The sequence below is a fragment of the Eretmochelys imbricata genome, chromosome 21 (genome assembly GCF_965152235.1).
Source record: "Eretmochelys imbricata isolate rEreImb1 chromosome 21, rEreImb1.hap1, whole genome shotgun sequence".
NCBI classification, from domain to species: domain Eukaryota; kingdom Metazoa; phylum Chordata; order Testudines; family Cheloniidae; genus Eretmochelys; species Eretmochelys imbricata.
Window position 1 is genome coordinate 8524921 of NC_135592.1, and position 13725 is coordinate 8538645.

Consider the following 13725-nt stretch of genomic DNA (forward strand, 5'->3'; position numbering starts at 1 on the left):
AGCATCTGTTACACAGAGGGGAAGAGAGCTAGCTGGAGTCTCCAGGGATAAAGAGGGCACTATTCTCAGCTGGTGTCCAGAGGTGCAGCTCCATTGAAGTCTGAGCCAATTTACACCAGCTGAAGGACCTGGCCCTGGGACTTAAGGCTTGAAGTTGGCGAACGGGATCGGCAAAGCTGAGAGAGACTTTTTCACGCTGCTTCCAAACCTCGGAGGAATCTGGGGGGCAAGCAGGGACTTTGAGCAGAGCTCTCACCCAGACAGAGCAGGAGGGAATAAGTGACTGGGGAAGGCGAGTGAAGGGTCTGAAGAAAGGCAATTGAGACCTTCAATGGGATGCTGGAGGACTCCGGAGGAGGGGCACGAAGGGAAGCAGGAGATGGTGACAAGAGGAAGCTAAAGCAACCCGCGCCAGTGGGCTGGGAAGCTTCTTCTGTTCTTCACATCTCTCTTCTCTCCTCTTGCTCCTCCCACAGGTGGTTTTCTGGGGGGGGGGGGGGCAAGGGGGACAGGCAGAGGGTGTTTCATTCTGATGGGGCGTGCCCGGGGAAGCTGCAGCTTTCTCACCATCGTTCTGATCCCCCAAGAGATCCAGGCCCATCTCAGGGTGTAATGACATCACTTGTACTTAAATCCGCTCCAAAATGCATAGCTGGAGGAGGACTGCGGCTTACGACAATTCTCACTTCCGCCGGACTAAATCTGGATTGACGCCCCTGAATGTGAAGCAGGGATCCCCACCATGCAACGGGCATTGCTCTAACCTGCCACCTTTAAATACGACAAATGGCTCAGGTCAGATCCACGCAAAGGGAATGAATGGGATTAACGTAACCAGCTACCTTTAAACAGGAACAATGTCGATCTTTGGGAAATCTAGGACCGCCTGCCAACGTCACCCTCTCTGGCCACCGGGTGTCACTGTGGTGCCCCATAAATGGAACAGAGGCTGCATTTGTCTGCTTGCAAGAAGGTGGTGCTTTCAAGACAGATCTCCCCTGTTGTCCCCGTTCCCCAGAATGAGGATCTCTCCGCTCTACCCACGCAAAATCCAGGGCCCCAGCAATGTCCAGCCTTCAGCACCAGCTCCTGGACTTGACCCCATCGTGCAGGAGTGTTGCAGTGCCATGACAGCTCAAGCTGTCCCTAATGTGTAGAGCCACAGTTAATCCGTCTCCCCTCGCCTTGAGAGGTCTCTCTATCTAGCCCCATTGCGGACCCGAGCCCCACAAACTACCCTAAGCTCTGGGCTCGAGGCGTTACTCTGCATCTCGAAACCATCTCTTGGAATCAAAATAGCCGCGTGTATTAGGAAGGACCCGGCTGCAGGTCCCCAACCAGAGCAAAGACCACCCTCTTCGTGGTTTTTCATAGATTCGTCGATTCCAAGGCCAGAAGGGACCATTGTGATCATCTAGTCCGATCTCCTGGGTAACACGGGCCAGAGAACTTCCCCAAAGTAATTCCTAGAGCAGAACTTTTAGAAAACCATCCAATCTTGATTTAAAAGTTCTCAGTGATGGGTGATGCCCATACTGCTCTGACACAAGGGCAGACTGGTGTGGGCGTGCATGAAAGGGGCACTCCACCAGGATTCCTATAATCCACAGGGTTTTAATGTGGGACCTTAAGGGGACTCCTTATGGTGGCTATCTGATTTGGCGGTGGGGAACTGCTGGTGACCCTGGCTGCCATGAACAGCAATAGGGTCCAACACCATGCAGCAAGAAGCTGCCATGTGGTTGAGGAAGTTACTTGTTTGCATGAATCTTCTTCCATGTGAATATGTTCACCCCACCCAAGGGCTCTGCATGCCTGCCACATGCTTATACGGTGTCTGCACCCAGAATCTTCTGCTCAGTGGGGGACCTCTGAGGTTTCATCAGCTTTCATTGGCATGAAGTTGGTGGGTGAGTCCAGTGCCAATGTGGCCCAAAGACACAATGGCTGAGCAAAGCCATTGGGTTTCCCTAGGATCGTCCAAAGTGAAGAGTGAGCTGCTCCAGTTTTGGCCAAGGAGAGGACTTGGAAAGAAGTAGAACCTGACCTGGATTCCCAACACCCACCTCAAATGAATTTTGTGCCCTTGGAAGAGAAGGGCCTGAACTGGATCTCGGTGCCCAAGACAACTTGCGTTATTTTGCCGGATATTGCCGCTTTGGGGATGAAATCGCCTTGTCTCATAAAGCAGCTATAATTGCCCCGGATCATTGTCCAGTCCCAGGCCCCCTGCCCCTCCCATCTGCCAGACAGCCCCTCCATCACTGGGTGTTCCCAAAACAAAGCTCACATATCACTGACTGCTGAAGTTGGGAGGAGATGCTGATAGCCCTACAAAGACCAGGTCCACCTGGGGATGGTTCCTATGGCTGGAAGATGTACAGGTACCTGGGAGGGAAAGGCAGTTGCATGCTGGGTATAAGTGGGTGGCATTTGAGCAGGCACCTCTTCTCTGACTTTCACCTAAGGGGTAGGAGTGAAAGGGCCCCATTTACACGAAGGCCTTGGATGCTTATTGTGGCATAGTGCCATCGTGGGGGCACTACAGGTATCTGACAGGAAGTGCACTCCTATAAGATACATGTGGCATCCACAGGGGCAGTACTGGGCTGCACCTAACGGTGGCCGGTGCTCCTTGCAGCTGAGGAAGGAGGAAAGAGAGTGGGGGAGGAAGAGGAGACAGAGCATTGAGGGGTGAGTGGGGTGGGTTGAATGGGGGAACACAATATTTTCCAAGTGTCTGACATAGACTGGAGTCAATTGTCTGCGCAAAGCCAAAGTCCCGGGAGAGTGGCACAGCTGGGAGAGTTAAAACACGACTGACTGTAGGAGCCGGAAGCACATCATGAGGTCCAAGGGAATGGGCGGTTTCAGTTGGTTGCCGTCCAGGCGCAGGTAACGAAGCCGGGGCACGTTTTCTAGATCTGAGGAGAGGTCTTGGAAGGTGACCAGGGAGGTGGGGCAAATCTGGGTCCCGTTGATTCCTGCAGGGGAAGAGAGAGCATGGCATGGGTTGGAAGAGCCCACCTGATGCCAGGTGAGCGATGCTGAGAGTTTATCTACTCTGCATCCCACTCATCCACCCACCCGTCATGGGGTTCAGTGATCACTTCGTGCTTACGGGGCTTGCAAGAGATCTGATTTGTTGCCTCTGGTGCATACCACCCCGTCCTGTGGTTAAAGTAGATTGAAACAGAAGAGGGAGTTCTCACTGCACCAAAGGAAGAGAAAAACTCCACTGCCCCTCACTTTACACCTGTATCTCTTTGGGTATGTCTGTTCTCTTGGGACGAGCTAGCTATGCATCTGCCTTATTGACAGAGCACATCACTGCAGTACCTAGGTGCTGATGCTACAGTGGAAATATGTATAGGTTTAGGTGCAAACAGGGGGACACTTTCTCCTTTTTTTTTGTGGGTGCATTTTTGCACCCATCGACGGATTTTGGGTGCAACTCTAAGTCCTTGTTGTTCTAACTAGCTGACTCTGGGGGCAAAGCGGGTGGCAGAGGTGCAATGACTCACGTCTGCACCCGGGGTTCATTCTGTGGGTGGGAATTGTGCCCCTGGACTCGGAGGCAGCACCTCAGCCTGTCTGAAAAGATACCTCTATCGATGGAGAGCAAGAGAGCAGAGTTGCCTGTCCTTCTGTCAGTGGGGATCTGCAAGCACTGAGCTGCACGTCACCCTAACTCTGGCAATGTGGGCATCCCAAGTCCCCTTTTGTCTACCAAAACGTAGGGATCCCTGTTGTTGAATTCCGTGTCTCAGGTGGTGGATCACCTTGCCAAGCTCCATGTGTCAAACCAACCAACAGGCTCACCCAATCTGTTAACTCCTGCATGACACGGCTTCCCTCCTGTAGCACCTCCTCCCCCTACAGGCATAGCAGGGTTCATCAGTCCAGCGGGCTTGGATTTACTAAAGAGAATGAGGGATTTCACCTCCCCTGGCTCTCCAGATGCAAACTCCAGTCCTTCTGCCCATCAGCCCCCACAGCTTTTACGATTCCACCAGAGGAATCTTATATCAGCTTTCAGAGTAACAGCCGTGTTAGTCTGTATTCGCAAAAAGAAAAGGAGTACTTGTGGCACCTTAGAGACTAACCAGTTTATTTGAGCATGAGCTTTCGTGAGCTACAGCTCACTTCATCCACTAACCAGTTTATTTGAGCATGAGCTTTCGTGAGCTACAGCTGTAGCTCACGAAAGCTCATGCTCAAATAAACTGGTTAGTCTCTAAGGTGCCACAAGTACTCCTTTTCTTTATATCAGCTTGTTGGCGTCACCAAATCATCTGAGCACACACAGCCCCAGAGGAGCTCCAAAGCCACCCTTCAAAACATCAGCCAGGCATTGGAGACTCCACTCTGTCATTAACTCCAGCAAACAATGAGAAGTCCTTGCAACAAATGAGAACTCCAGCAGGCCAACGAGAAGGTGTGACCACCACCCCTCATGTCTTCTAATTGGCTATCGCAGCTGGGGACTCACTCACATCGGCCTAAGAATATTCCTGATTGGGTTATTTTCCAGGAAACAACAAGCTATAATTCCTCCCGTCCCTGTAGGTAGCTATAAAAATAGCCCAATGTATTACTAATCATTGCTGCCATTATGAAGTCATCACAAGAGACAGGAAAACCCTGCAGCTCAAGAGAGCATTAGCCGTGAATAGTTATTCTGGGGCTTATTTTCATGTCTGTTTTTCTTATGCTGTGTGTGCCGTGCTCTGCTGCGATTGCAAGGTGTCTGGGGTGCTCTCAGATTGCATCTGCACTTCCTAACATCTTCTACAGTGGCTCTATCAGTGATGTGGGGCAGAGAGAAGGGTGCTATGGTAGGGTGGCCTTGGAGACAGGTGAATGAGTTCTGTCAGGAAGCGCCCGGAATAATCTGTGCTTAACAAAGGAAAGGTGAGAAATACTGTGGCACTTTATGAAAGGGAGAAAATAAATAGAATCAGTATCGCCAACCCCAGGCTTTCAAAAATTATGATCCAGGCCCCCCAAAGTCAGAAGACTGGCTTAAAAACCATGACATCAAAAAAATTGCTGTTTTTTTTCTGTTCGCCTTCTGTTTGCAAGGCTTTAGGGGAATCACATTTCAGGCTTTTCTCTGCGACCATGAAACTTGCTTTTAAAGAAAATAAAAGCAGAGATTCTCACTTAATACATGACTCCAGGAGCTGAAGACTTAAAAAAGTCACCAAATGTCACAAGGCTCAGGATAAAATGCCGGCCATTGGCAGCACAGGGGAATGGAACATGGGTCTCGCTCTAACCTGCAGCATATACCTCCTTAACTAGTATACCATAGCTGTGCTGAACAACTACATCATAGATCAGTCAGCAACTTGACCCCGAGTTCCCCCGCTAGTTAAAACTTGGCCCAGATTGGCCCTTATTTGGCCTCCTGTCGGTTGCTGCTGGTTCTTTAGTCCCCCGTGGGCTAGTTCCAGTTACTTAAGCAAGGCCTGGATTGGGCCCTTCTGTCTCCTTGTCCTTTTCTCCTGGCACTGCTGACCTTCGGTGATGACAACTTAGTTCCACTAGGATTCTCCACCTTCGAACTTTTTGCTCCTCTCGTCATTATTTGGATCAAACCCCAGTGTATTCCTAAACTGGATGCCTGTAATCTACTGCCACCTCCCTTGACCACTACAGTTGCTATGTTCCACCTCACAGGGGGCTGCTCTACAGTGGTGGACCATTTTGGCAAATAAGGGCCCAATCTAGAAATCCTTACTCAGGAAAATCTCCCCCTTAACTTCAATGAGAGTTTTGTCTAAGTAAGGACTTTGGGCTTACATCCTTCATTGCTATTGTAAATGGGTTCCCCTGGTCCTTTCACTGATATGACAGTCTATGGGAATAGCTGCCAGCCATAAGGGTATTTAGATTTTAACTACGGTTTTGGGACTACTGATTTACAAGTGTATAATCCCCTATACTGCTCTGCTACCAAAACTCCATCAGCCCACTCTGCAGCCAGAAATATTAGGAGTTGGACTGGTTTCTGTGTGTGTCTCTCCTTTGCATGCAGAGACTTTCTGGAGGGAGCTCTGCATTCTTGCTCCCCTGCAGATGTTTTCAACCAGGGCAGCAGGTGGTGAGAGCTCCGATAGCACAAACATCTGGGTCTGCTGGGAACAGGCCTTTGTTATTCCCACTTTTGCTGTGTTTACGCATTTCATGGCCTGGCACCTGTCCCATGAAATTGCTGTGCTTCGCCTAAATCCCTGTGAAGCCATCTCTGATGGATTTGCAGAGCTGCTCACCAGCATAGCCCTGTTCTCCCTTCATCCCCCTCTGCATCTCCTAGCCCTGCTAGCCTCAACACACAGAAAGTTAAGTTGTATTGTTTCCATCTATCTTAGGTACATATGTGAGCCCGCCACATCACTGTAGTATCTGAGCACCTCACAGTTTTTAATGTGTTTATCCCTGTGAGGTAGGGAAGTATTATCCCCATTTTACAGATGTCAAGATAAGTGAGTTTTCTCCTATGATCCTGGGCAAATCTGTGGCAGAGCAGGAAATTGAACCCACGTCTCCTCAGTAGTGCTTTGGACCATCCTTTTCTGAAGCACAGGCCCTTCCACCACCTGGCCCCATGAACCCATGTGAAAGGGCCACCAACCCATTCTAAACATCAAGTCCTGTTTTGAAGGGAGTCGAACCCTGTGGGTGGGTTTCACATGGAAAGAAATGATCTCCCGCTGCAAAGAATTGCATCCCCATGGGACGTCTGCTCCCTCTAGGCCCAGCCACGGCCACATAGGCCTGCCGACCTGCTACCCCCCAACTCACTTTCAATGGAATTGTCGTTTAGGTAGAGGTGCTCCAGTTTGGGGTTGATGAAGGGCATGTTGGTGAGCTTATTGTGCGCCAGTTGCAGCACCAGCAGGTTGCTGAGGTTGAAGGAGTTCTTGGGCAGCCCTTTGTCAGAAATCTGATTGTAGTTGAGCCTGAGGAAGGCCAGATTGGGAAATTCTTTGAAGTAATCATCGGGGATGTCCTCAATGTTGTTCCTGTCTAGGAAGAGCTGGTGGACAGCACTGGGCAGCCCGGGAGGCAACTTCCGCAGGATGTTGTGGGCTAGGTTGAGCTGCATGAGGTTCTTGAGCCCCCGGAATGTGTTTTTGTTGAAGACTCCGTCACTCAGCTTGTTGTGGTGCAGGTCCAGGAGGACCAGGTGCTCCAGCTTGTTGAAAACCCCAGAGGGGATCTTGGAGATCTGATTCCTGCTCAGACGCAGCTGCTCCAGGTTAGCTGGCAGGAAGGACGGCACCTCTTTGAGCTGGTTCTTCTCCATGTACAGAAAGACGAGGCTCTCCATCTGCTCCATCACCCGCCGGTCCAACTTCTTGATGCGGTTGTTGTCCAGGTTGACCCACCTCAGCCCCGTGGCATTCTTGAAGGACTCCTCCGGGAGGCTGTCAATGAAGTTGTTCTGCAGATAGAGGTAGTGGATCCTGGGAGGGATGAGGGGCACCTTCCTCAGGTTGCGGCTGTCACAGTAGAGGGCTGAGGGGAAGTCTGGAGGACAAAAGCATTCTCTGGGGCAATCCGGGAAGACGGAGGGGGGGCCCGGTGGCAGGGGCGGAGGCAGCTCTGTTGGCTCGACTGGCTCGGGAGTCGGTCGAGCGGGCTTCAGCCCAGGCTTCCGCCCGGGCTTCCGCCTCTGCCCGTTCACTTCAGAGATCAACACAAGGATGAGGAGGAGAAGCAATCTGAATGCTGCCTTCATGGTCCAGCGATTCACCTGCAGGGGGCACAACGGGGTTTGTTAAAAAGAGGCTTGTCTAGATACTATGTATCCCCCATCACAACTGTATCAGCCCCTCACGAACACTAATTAGTTTACCCTTACCATACCTCACCAGGCGGGGACAAGTAATTATCCCCCATTTCCAGATGGGGAACGGCGGAATGGCTGATCAAGGGGCTTGCCCAAGGTCACACAGGAAGTCATAGGGTCACAGACTTTAAGGCCAGAAGGGGTCACCAGATAGTCTAATCTGACCTCCTGTATATCCCAGGCCACCAGCACCAGCTGCACACGAACCTAACAACCAAAATGAGAGCCAAGGAGCCCCCAGGAGACTAGACCATTTTGTGCTGCAGGCCGAGAACCAGTAGGACCAAGGCTCACCAGTGCCCACCACCCTGCAATGGCAGGGAAATGAAAAGTTTGTGAGAGACCTGGCAATTGAACCTAGATCTCCTGAGTCCCAGACCAATGATTCAGCAACAAGACCATCCTCCCTTCCTCCTTACGCAAGGTCTGCTATCGTGCTGGTTAGCCAATTAATGGAGCAGCTCTGATTTCATACTTCATTATATAAGGGCTCCTTCCTCCTGCTCAGACACATCTATTGGAGGGTGTATTAACACACAACGGTTGTGTGTGTATGGTGGAGGGAGTGGGGTGAGGAGGAGGTGAAAAGAAAGGGTGAACTAATGCAGAGATGCACACACACAATATATTATATATATAAAACATAAAATGAGATGGGCTTGAACAGATTTCCCCGGGCAGTACAGCTAATCTCTCTCTCTCCAGTCTGTTCCAGTGAGATGCTCCTGGATTACCCAGCCCCATATTACAGACCCAAAAGGTTCGGTGAAGACAAGTGTGTGAATTTGGGGGGGTTACCTGAGCTGGTCCCAAGCAGCAAGCCCCCTGCGGCTCACACGTCACCATCCATCACCCCGCGTTGCCTAAATCGCTGCACACTGTCACGAACTCTCACGAGGACGATGCCTCTGAAAGGCAACCCGCCAAGTGGCTTTTCATTGCTTTGCATAGCAGCAGGTTTTCAGGCTGGGGCAGCAGAGCAGTTCAGCTAACCCCCCCTGCAAGGTGCCCCCCTAGATCTATGGACAAGCAGGCTGTTACTCCCTGGATCAGGCCCTTCATGCTTGTGCACAGAACCTGTAGAGCAACGAGAATCACGCTTTGTGCCGTTGGCTCTGTAGCCCGTTAATCTGTTCCGCTCACTGGGGCCCATTTCACACAATAGCTTTTTGCTTGGATGTATTTCCCTGGGGTTTACTCCTTGAAGCAGTAATGTGACAGGAGACACGGAAGGGGGAAGGCACAGCTCACTTCATTCTCTGTGTTCACTTTTATGAACATTGGGGGGAGGGGAGGGAATGTGGCTTCAGAGCACTATTCTCATCCATGCCACCGGGTCACAGATTCGGTTTCGTTTTGGAACAGAAGCTCCAGGAGAACGAGATGGAGTCCCACATCGCTCAGACAGCATGCACAGAGATGGACCCGAACGATGGAGAAGATTGCATTTGGCTCCAATATGATTTTACACGGCAGGGCACCCAGAGATCAAGAAAAGGCACTGTTGGGTTCAGTGCTGAACTCTTCTGTGAGCCCCCCCCGCCCCCCAATCACTCTAGTACTGTAGCAGAGATGCGTTATGGTAGCGTTGGCTGGACGAGCAGGTCTGAAGGTGACCCACAAAATATGTGGGGCCAGAGTCTCAGCTGGTAATTCAAAGTCGCACCTGGGCTGACTGCAGCGCAGATAAGCCATTTCACACCAGCCATTTTATATTCCAGGAGTGATTTTTACCTCTGTCTCTTTACAGATTATTCTTCCCCCCACTCTCCCCCAGCAAATCACTTTGCTCCAGAGAGTATTTTGATTGAGCTGGGTCAGTGTTAACCATTGTTTCACTCTTCTTGGCTCTTATAAAGAGCCAGCAGAGAAGAGAAAGTCCACTGGGGCGCCGTTCAGGCAAAGCATTGCCCTCAGAGTCACTGGGATTTAAAACAGGCAAGGGTGCTTGGCTCAGATTTTTTAAGGTATTCAGAGGTAGCTGTGCTCAGGACACCCCATCAATGGGCCTCAGTGCCTAAATCCCTTTTGCAAATAAGATTTAGATTCTTCAGTCAGTTAGGTGTTGCAACACTGACACAACAATGCCTAAATGCCTTTAAAAATCTGGGCCTAAGTGCTTTGCTGAATTGCGACCAAAGGAGAGAAGTGAAGGCAGGGGGTCGATCTGCTAACATGCTTAACAGGCAAAGGGACATACAAAGATAGGAACTGCCATGCTGGATGTTCCTTCTAGTCTGGCTTCTTGTCTCCAATAGTGGCCATCGTCAGTTGTATCTTTGGAAAGTGTGTAACCCTCCTAATGCACAATTATGGAATAACCCACCCAAAGGGAAAATTTATCCCCAAACCTGGGCGGTTTAATGCTTTGCTTGTTCCCTGAAGCACGAGGCTAATCGCTTCTAGCGGGATCATCTGTGGCTTTGATCATTAGATCTAGGTCTGACAAAGGATGTTCTATGCCACGAGGCCCATCATAAACCAACTTCTAGTGCACAGGGCTCACTAAGAACTGGCGTGTTGAAATGGGTTTGCAATCATTGAATGTATTAAATATCCAGAGAGGAGGAAGCTAGGTAGAGGTCTCGAAGCAGCAAGCAGTACAGTGTAAGCTATTTGGCAAAGGATAATGTAGCGCACAGAAGAAGAGAGGAAGGGAAAAGTATACCCAGTGGCTAGGATGTGAATGACAGATAGCAAGGATGAGTGATATTTTCTTGGCTTCCCTGGGCCTCCTACCACAAAAAATCCATGCCAGCTTTGAACAATAATTTCACTTCAGTTTCTAAAGATATTTTAACTGCAGTGCCACCAAGTGACAGTACCGAATCCTGCACCATAGATTATATGAATCATAAAGACGCATGGTCATGTGATCATTAACTTATGAGGCTACGCTTCTGTCAACGAACCGTGACGGAACATTATAAGTTTCAGAGTAGCAGCCGTGTTAGTCTGTATTCACAAAAAGAAAAGGAGGACTTGTGGCACCTTAGAGACTAACCAATTTATTTGAGCATAAGCTTTCGTGAGCTACAGTGTCACCAAAGAGACTGACTGCATCTTCAGATGAAGCAACTGAAACATAGCAAGGTCAAGTGACTGGCCAAAGGTCACACAGCGGGTCATTGGCAGAGCCAAGAAGAGGACCCCGGAGGTCCCTAATCCCCACGGTTGCACTAGGTCCATCGGACCACATAGTCTTTCTCCACCATGTCCCATCTTTTACAACTAGCGTTAGCCCAGTGTGGTATCGTTAAGGTGATGTACAGAAGGGCTGAAGAGGCCCAGCGATTATAGCTGACAAGTATCAACCTGTGAATAATGGTTTTGCACAGAGACATAATTGACAACGAAGACAAAGACAACGTAGGAATTGCCATACTGGATCAGACCAGGGGTCCATCTAGCTCAGTAGCAATGAGCAGCCAGTATCAGCCACTTCAGAGGGAGAATCCCAGGACGGGATAGAAAGAGGAGCAGGGACAAACTGATCAAATTCTCTCCCAGGCTGCCAATGGCAAAGGAAGGAGGTAGCAGGACATAGGGAAGATCATGTGCATCAAACCAAGCAGAACAGCCTTCCTGAGCCCCTGTCAGTGGGCAGGGCTGGAGGATGTGCAGCTGCGTGGAGTGGAGACCAGAGGGAGAATGGAAAGGAGACCAATTGTGCCACTCCTGCTTACCTGCCTCCTCACAGCCCAGCTGTCTGTAAGCCAGACGAGGCAGCAACTTGGCCAAGCTACTGCCAATTGTCTGGCGTGTGACCAGAGGGAGAAGAGGAGGGCTTCAGAGAGGGCTGAAGGCAGAACCCCTTGTGTAAAGAACGAATAAAGCAAGATGTGTGCTCCCCATCCTGCTCAGCACTTTATCTCGTGCGTTCAGATGTGCGGTGCTCCCCGCCCGCGCCAGGGTCCCACCTCACTTGTTAACCCCAGCAGCAGTGGGGCTGCCTGGCAGCCCTGGGCAGGACTTCAGGGGAGCCCTGCAAAGACAACGCTCAGAGCCTGGGCGCTGGGGGACGTGTGCACTGTGACAAAGTTCCACCTCTGCCTCAGTGGGTCCTGCGCTTACTGGCGGATTTGCTCGCCTCAGAAATTCACGGCAGCCCTCAGTTTGGCCACTCTTGCTAGTGGCTCAAACCTGCCATCCCCTCAGCTAACCTCATCACTGGCCAGCATAGGGGGAACGGAGAACAATCCCCGCAGTCTCTGTCCCACCTAGTGGGTCGGGACAGGGCAGATCCTTTTCCAATTTAGACCTTCCCTTCTGGTGTTTCTCACAGACCAGGTCAACTCCTCCTGTGTCTGATCAAGAGCTGGGGGGATGGAGGGGAACCCGGGCCCACCCTCTACACCGGGTTCCAGCCCAGGGCCCTGTGGATAGCAGCTGTCCACAGTGTTCCCCGTATCAGCTGTGTGACGGCTACAACTCCCTGGGCTACTTCCCCATTGCCTTCCCCCCAGCACCTTCTTTATCCTCACTGCAGGATCTTCCTCCTGAAGCCTGATCACGCTTGAACTCTTCACTCCTCCAGCAGCCCGCCTTCTCACTCCCTGCTCCTGGCACATCCCCCTACTAACTGATGGGAGGTCCTTTTTAAAACCAGGTGTCCTGATTAGCCTGTCTGCCATAACTGAATCTAGAAAGTTCTTAATTGGCTCCAGGTGTCTTGATTAGCTTGCCTATCTTACTTGGTGCTGGCAGGTTCCTGACTGCTCTAGGGCAGCCCCTGCTTTGGTCACTCAGGGAACAGAAACCTGTTCATCCAGTGGCCAATATATTTGCCTTTGACCAGACTCCTGCAGCCCCCTGGTCTGGGTCTGTCACAGCACACAGACTTCATTTGCCTCTCACAACGAGCCCCGCGTGGTACGGGTGCTTGCTCCATACCAACCGCACAGACAGGGGCTGAGACAGGCCCGTCCCATTCCCATTCGGTCTGCAGCAGGGAAACGTCAACAGCATCAGGCGAACAAGCTGGCAGTGAGGGCTCACGTGGCTGCGAAGCGGAAAGGTTTGTCAGCGCTTGTCGAGAAATGGAAAATCCCACTGGGAAACAAGTCCTTCTGCCCCTTTTCTCTAGCAAGGAAATTGCTTCCCAAGCAGCCGTTAGCTTCTTCACCTCCGCCTGACACCACCAGAGACAGCTCCTGCGACTGGCAAGATTGGCATTGCATCCTGGCCCAGGCTGAGCCGTCTGACTTAGAGACGTTGCAGCAAGAGCTGTGGGGAACCTCCCCCGTGCAGGCAGCCTCCACCAAGGGCTCCTGGCACATTGGACCCATGGACAACTTGGCTCCCTTTGAAATACCTCTGCCCAGCTGACTGGATGCATTCCTGGGCTTCTAAACAATTGACTCTCTCCATGAAGAGATTCTGGGCTTTCTCCACCCCCTCTTTTTCCTCGTTGTTTCTCTTTGTCCCTCTTTAACCAGAGAACCCTTGCGGGCCTGCTGCTTTCAATCAAAGTTCTGGCAGCTCCAGGGTTTCAAGAAGCTGCTGGGTATTAGGTGCACCATTGTCTGGGGTCGGGCGAGAGGAAAACATTGAATGCCGCAGGGAACTGACAAATTCATCACAGGGATATTGTCTACATCCGACTACTTCTGGTTTCCCCTGACCCCCCAGTACACATGCTCGTTTTTTCAACCCCTTCTCTTTTGTCGGAAGCTGTTTCTCGGGACTCCAATCCAAAATTCCGATCTGGATTTTAAAAACCACAAAGGCTGTAGGTGGGTGGAGTGGGATGGGGAGGAGGGTTGGATTTGGGATTTTGGTTTAGCCCGTTATGGAGGGAGGCGCCAGTTGCAAAGCTGGGATGTGTATTTTCTCCTTGTGTCTCTTCACAGCTGGGATTTTGG

General features: G+C 51.0%; 1 protein-coding gene across 1 annotated transcript; it reads right to left on the reverse strand.

Annotated features, from left to right (window-relative positions):
- Positions 1-2808: 2808 nt before the first annotated feature.
- On the reverse strand, positions 2809-7750 carry PRELP (proline and arginine rich end leucine rich repeat protein). The gene is made up of 2 exons (XM_077839443.1): positions 6811-7750; positions 2809-2984 (listed from the first exon to the last, which is right to left on the reverse strand). The coding sequence occupies exons 1-2, from the start codon at positions 7748-7750 to the stop codon at positions 2809-2811; spliced, it is 1116 nt and encodes a 371-aa protein (XP_077695569.1).
- Positions 7751-13725: the final 5975 nt, after the last annotated feature.